At 48.4% G+C, this 5,520-nt stretch overlaps 1 protein-coding gene across 1 annotated transcript; it reads left to right on the top strand.

Moving 5' to 3' along the window:
- Positions 1 to 200: 200 nt before the first annotated feature.
- Positions 201 to 5,320, top strand: LOC138397496 (keratin, type II cytoskeletal 1-like). Its single transcript, XM_069491593.1, has 9 exons — positions 201 to 797; positions 1,820 to 2,034; positions 2,324 to 2,384; positions 2,808 to 2,903; positions 3,072 to 3,236; positions 3,365 to 3,490; positions 4,056 to 4,276; positions 4,778 to 4,812; positions 4,905 to 5,320. The coding sequence occupies exons 1-9, from the start codon at positions 201 to 203 to the stop codon at positions 5,318 to 5,320; spliced, it is 1,932 nt and encodes a 643-aa protein (XP_069347694.1).
- The last annotated feature ends 200 nt before the right edge of the window (positions 5,321 to 5,520 follow it).

Below are 5,520 nucleotides of genomic sequence, written 5' to 3'. Positions count from 1 at the left end.
TTATCGTATTGTTGAGGCTCGTAAAAATCTTGTATGGCTGCAGGCAAGCCAAACCCTGAGAGGCATTGCATCTCCGCTGACACTGGAGGACCAAGCCCAGTCTCTTTCCTATATATAAGGGGAAGTCTCTGTGCTTGGGGTAGAGGAGTGTTTAGCTCCTTCCTTCTTTCTACCTTGCTCTTGCTTCTCTCTAAGTCAACATGAGTCGGCAGTTTAGCTCCCGGTCTGGGTACCGGAGAGGAGGGGGCTTCAGCTCTGGCTCTGCTGGAATAATCAGCTACCAGCGTAGAACCACCAGCAGCTCCTCACGCCGAAGTGGAGGAGGTGGTGGGAGAGTCTCAGGAGGCTTTTGTAGTGGCGGCGGTGGTGGTGGTTTTGGAAGTCGGAGTCTTGTTAATCTTGGTGGCAGTAAAAGCATCTCTATAAGTGTGGCTAGAGGAGGTGGACGTAGCGGTTTTGGTGGTGGTTATGGGGGTGGTGGCTTTGGGGGTGGTGGCTTTGGTAGTGGTGGTGGTGGTGGGTTTGGCAGTGGTGGTGGTGGTTTTGGCAGTGGAGGAGGTTTTGGTGGAGGTGGTTTTGGGGGTGGTGGTTTTGGGGGCGGTGGTTTTGGGGGTGGCGGATATGGGGGTGGTTATGGGCCTGTCTGCCCCCCTGGTGGCATACAGGAAGTCACCGTCAACCAGAGCCTTCTGCAGCCCCTTAATGTAGAGATTGACCCTGAGATCCAAAAAATAAAGTCTCGAGAAAGGGAGCAAATCAAGTCACTCAACAACCAATTTGCCTCCTTCATCGACAAGGTAAGTTTACCCACTCTGTGCACTGGGGTGGGGGTGGGGCTGTTGGCCCACTTGGGATTGATGCAGTCAAGACATATGTGAGTTTGAATCTCAAGTTTCTGTGTTTGGATGATTAAAAGAATATTTTGTGGAATGGTCTCCTAAGAGATAGGTTAGAAGTCTGCTTGTGGATGGTGCTAATGACTAAATTCTCTTTGACAAAGGGGTTTGTGGTCTACCTAAACGCAGGTCAGCTTGACATTTACATTTAAGTGTTTTTCGTTCAGCTCTTGAGCTGAACTGGGACTCATTTCTGTTGAATGAAGATAATAGCCATGGGCTAACTGAACTTTCTAGGGTGCAAATGAGAACCCCGGAAAGGTCTTCCTAACCATACATAAAAAGGGAGCTAAGTGTGAACATAGTATGTTGTGATATTACAGCAGAAATTATGTAGTAAGTCAGTGCCAAACATCTTTTGCTGTCATAAGGGAGCTCAGCCCTCTGAGCATTTTCCATTGGCACTGCATCAGGGTGGAGTTCGTTTTGTACTATATTTCTAAGCATCAGCTCTAGAAAAACACATAAAGCATTTTCTACTTTTGTTTAATCATTATAATATCAACCTAAGGTTATCCACAGTAAATTTCAAATCCAATTTTGGATTTCCCCAGCATACTTTTGAACTGTGTATATGCCCAGGAGATGTAAACCATTTTTTTTTTGTAATCTACCTAAAAAATATTGGAAGGCCAATCTCTTAAATATGTATCCATTTCAAAACATAATTGCAATAATTTTATATGTGCTTTGCCATTGGTATTTGTGTAGCTACTCCCTTCCAGTGCTTCCCTGAATTAACAATGAGTTGAGTTTTATTATGAAGGTAATGTCAACTTGATCATCTTCTTCTTATTTCTCTATTTGTCATGGCCAGGAAATAGGAATTGAAGTTCTTTTCCATATGAGGCATGGGCCTTGCTGTGTGGTGGCCCATGGGACCACATTTCTGCACCAGGGGTAATGGAGTCTTGTGTTTTTAGGTGAGGTTCCTGGAGCAGCAGAATCAGGTGCTGCAAACAAAATGGGAGCTCCTGCAGCAGGTAGATACCTCCACTAGAACCCACAATTTAGAGCCCTACTTTGAGGCATATATCAACAGCCTCAGAAATCGAGTGGACCAACTGAAGAATGATCAATCTCGGATGGATTCGGAGCTGAAGAACATGCAAGACACGGTGGAGGATTACCGGAACAAGTAAGAAAGCCTGGCAGTTCTTGACTTTTGCTCTATGAGAGTTCCAGAAAGTGATAAGCATTATATAGCTATGACTTTTCTTAGGTTAGGGGCGCACCCATTTGGCATTTTCAGAAATCTTCATCTTCTCAGAAGATGGAAATAGTCTAGTGGTTTTATTACTCAGAAACAAGGAGTGGCTTAGATGATCTAGGCTCATAAAAGGAAGGCAATGGCACCTTTAGTCTAGAATGCTGGATTTCAGGCCTCACCTCCTCTGAATCTGCCAATCATTTGTGCTTTCCCGCAGGTATGAGGATGAAATCAACAAGCGGACAAATGCAGAGAATGAGTTTGTGACCATCAAGAAGGTAAGCAAATTCTGTGGAATGGAACTCATGTATGAGATAAATAATAGATAAATACTAGAAGAGGGTCTCCAGTGACTGAGCAGAAAGAGGTCATGATGTGGAGAACCAGGTGGTAGATCTGATGGCATCTGGAGCAGAGCTGCTTTAGCATACTATTGTGGACCTGGACTTATCCAGGCACTCGGCTTCTCCGTAGTTCTCAGCACCTTATATGCTAAGTGGGGAGGCCAGTTCTCAGCAAGGCACGCAAGCTCCCTTGATTGTGATGTGCAAGGGCGAAGCAATCCAGGAGTTACGATTTACTGGGTAAAAATGTGTGGAGTGGGCTCCAAACTCCTCTCCTACTTGGAAAATCCCCTCACAGGTAGAGAGAGGGACCTGCCCTGGAAAGAATATGGCTTTATAATGGCTTTGTCCCTCTAGGATGTGGATGCTGCTTATATGGCCAAGGTGGACCTTCAGGCCAAGGTGGACAACCTGCAGAGTGATATTGATTTCTTCACAACAATCTACCAAGTGGTAAGTCTTCTAATTTCAACCAAGTTTACCTAAATGGAGAGTCTTTAAACCTGAACCCACCACAATCCAGAAGAATAGAAATGTATCTTCCATCTATCGCCCCCTCCCTCTGTCTAAGTTGTTTCTGTTTTAGCACTGTAAGCGTCACTGAACTATTATGTCTTGAAGGAGCTGTCTCAGATGCAGACCCAAATCAGTGAAACCAATGTCATCCTCTCCATGGACAACAACCGCAGCCTCAACCTGGATGGCATCATTGCTGAGGTCAAGGCCCAGTATGAGGACATTGCCCAGAAGAGCAAAGCTGAGGCAGAGTCTGCATACCAGACCAAGGTGAATGGCCTGAATGCCTCCCCAGTTTCCCCGAGACGTCTTGTCTTGTTACCCTGTCGTCTCTGTCTGTATGTCTGTGCCATGCTGTGCTCTGCCTGCATATAATGGACACGATCTACTATCTTTAGTATGAAGAGCTGCAGATAACTGCTGGCAGACATGGAGACAATGTGAAAAATACAAAGATGGAGATTTCCGAGCTGAATCGCGTGGTCCAGAGACTTAGATCTGAAATCGACAGTGTCAAGAAGCAGGTACTTGCTTCCTCCTTCTAGCACTGAGCTCTATGGAATGGGGTAACCCTCAGGTAACGAAGGGTACGTTCCTACTTTTGAAGCTTGCAATTCGTACCAAGGCTACATTATTATCCCCGGTTCCTTTGGTGACTATATTGGTTTCCAGAATTCAGCCTTCATACCGGGTTCTCTTTGGGAAAACTTGTGAAAATGGCCCAGTAGAGAAAGATGTGATGGTCAGTATGAGTGATCTAACTCGTGACTCAAAGTGAGACTTAAGAGTTGGGGAGTGGAGGAAAGGCAGTGGAAGGTTTTAGGGTGGGCATTTAGAAGAATGTCAAGCCTGTGAGGGTTGGAGGAGCCTTGATTCAGAGGGAAGAGAGGCTGTTATGTTATCCCTAAGGTCCTTTAAGGAAGTCATCGGGGTGATGAGCTATCCAGAGGTGAATGAGTGAGATGATTTAGGGTCCAGTGGTTCATGTATTGGCTTCACTGGGGTGGGGAGATTAATTTGAGGTGAGGAGGCCAAGCTGGGATTAGCTAGTATAAGAGAGTGTAATGTGCCTGATTCTCTTCTTTCCAGATCTCTAACTTGCAGCAGTCCATCAGCGATGCTGAGCAGCGTGGGGAGAATGCTCTCAAAGATGCCCAGAACAAGCTGAACGACCTGGAGGACGCCCTGCAGCAGGCCAAGGAGGACCTGGCCCGGCTGCTGCGTGACTACCAGGAGCTGATGAACACCAAACTGGCCCTGGATCTGGAGATTGCCACCTACAGGACCCTCCTGGAGGGAGAAGAAAGCAGGTGAGGGAGGGACCCCGGCAGCTGGACCACTTCTTATGGGCTTCCTTCCTCGCAAGCTGACTGCTCTTGAAGACGCAGCCATCTGACTGCAGCTTGTCCTGGGAAGGGGGAAATGGAAAGTACACCGAGCAGGAGGAAGGACTTGGTTTCACTTTGGGAGCTGGAGTCCCAAACATTTTATTTCATTTTTTTTTTAGGGCTATAACATCTCAATGAAAAGCTTTGAGATAGAGCAATTTATTTTTTATCTGGGCTGTCTCAGTGTCATCTGGCCTAAAGTCAGTGCCTTTAGAGGGGCCTCATTAACTGCAAGACTCTGGTCTAATTTGCATGGAGATTTCTCCCTGTTTGTACTCAGGCTGAGAAAAACAGCAGACTTGGGAGGCCAGAGGGGACTGGATCAGGTCTCGGAGCAGGTGGATCGAAGGAGCCCCAGAGGGCACGGGGAAGGGGTTTGTGAAGCTGCAGGGTCCTGAGGGAGTTCCTTTTTTTCTCCTACAGGATGTCTGGAGAGTGTCCCCCGAACGTGAGTGTGTGTAAGTACAAGCCGGTGTCTCAGGGGCATGTGCAGGCTTTGTTGGGTGGGAAAGGGCGTTGGGGTCGAAGGTAACTGAGTCTTCTCTTGCAGCTGTGAGCACCAGCCACACCAGCATCAGTGGAGGTGGCGGCCGAGGAGGTGGAGGTTATGGCTCCGGCGGCGGCGGCGGCGGTAGCTACGGTTCCGGAGGTGGCTCTGGAGGTGGCAGCTACGGCTCCGGAGGTGGCAGTTATGGTTCTGGAGGTGGCAGCTACGGTTCCGGAGGTGGCAGCTATGGCTCCGGAGGTGGCAGTGGCGGCGGCGGCGGTGGCCGTGGCGGTTATGGCTCCAGCTCTGGAGGAGGCAGCAGTGGGGGCCACAGAGGTGGCTCTGGAGGAGGCGGCAGTGGTGGCAGCTCCGGAGGCTCCCTGGGAGGCCGGGGATCCAGCTCGGGGGGTGTCAAGAGCTCTGGTGGTAGTTCCAGCGTGAAATTCATGTCCACCAGCTATTCCCGAGGGACCAGATAAAGCAGTGCTCTCTGTCCCATTAGCTCTAGCTCTCCCCCTCCATCACTACTAAATTTGCTTGGCAAGACCAAGGTCAGTTGTCCCAGCCTTATTGGAGAAAAGAGCTATGGTTAGTTACACTGGCTCATCCTATTTCCCCAGCTCTTTCTTTTCTGCTCTGCTTCCCAAAGAAGTTTTCAGATCAGTGGCAATCTCGGTTC

This window comes from Eulemur rufifrons, chromosome 16 (genome assembly GCF_041146395.1).
Source record: "Eulemur rufifrons isolate Redbay chromosome 16, OSU_ERuf_1, whole genome shotgun sequence".
In the NCBI taxonomy this organism is placed as follows: Eukaryota; Metazoa; Chordata; class Mammalia; order Primates; family Lemuridae; genus Eulemur; species Eulemur rufifrons.
Note: the sequence above shows the minus strand (reverse complement) of the source record. Positions and strands in the feature narration are given on the sequence as shown.

What these genes read in the sequence shown, in the direction of transcription:
- LOC138397496 (XM_069491593.1), top strand. Translation starts at nt 201, where the DNA reads ATGAGTCGGCAGTTTAGCTCCCGGTCTGGGTACCGGAGAGGAGGGGGC. An exon ending in AGTTTGTGACCATCAAGAAG is followed by an intron (nt 2,385 to 2,807) that starts GTAAGCAAATTC and finishes TTGTCCCTCTAG; the next exon opens with GATGTGGATGCTGCTTATAT. An exon ending in CTGGAGGGAGAAGAAAGCAG is followed by an intron (nt 4,277 to 4,777) that starts GTGAGGGAGGGA and finishes TTTCTCCTACAG; the next exon opens with GATGTCTGGAGAGTGTCCCC.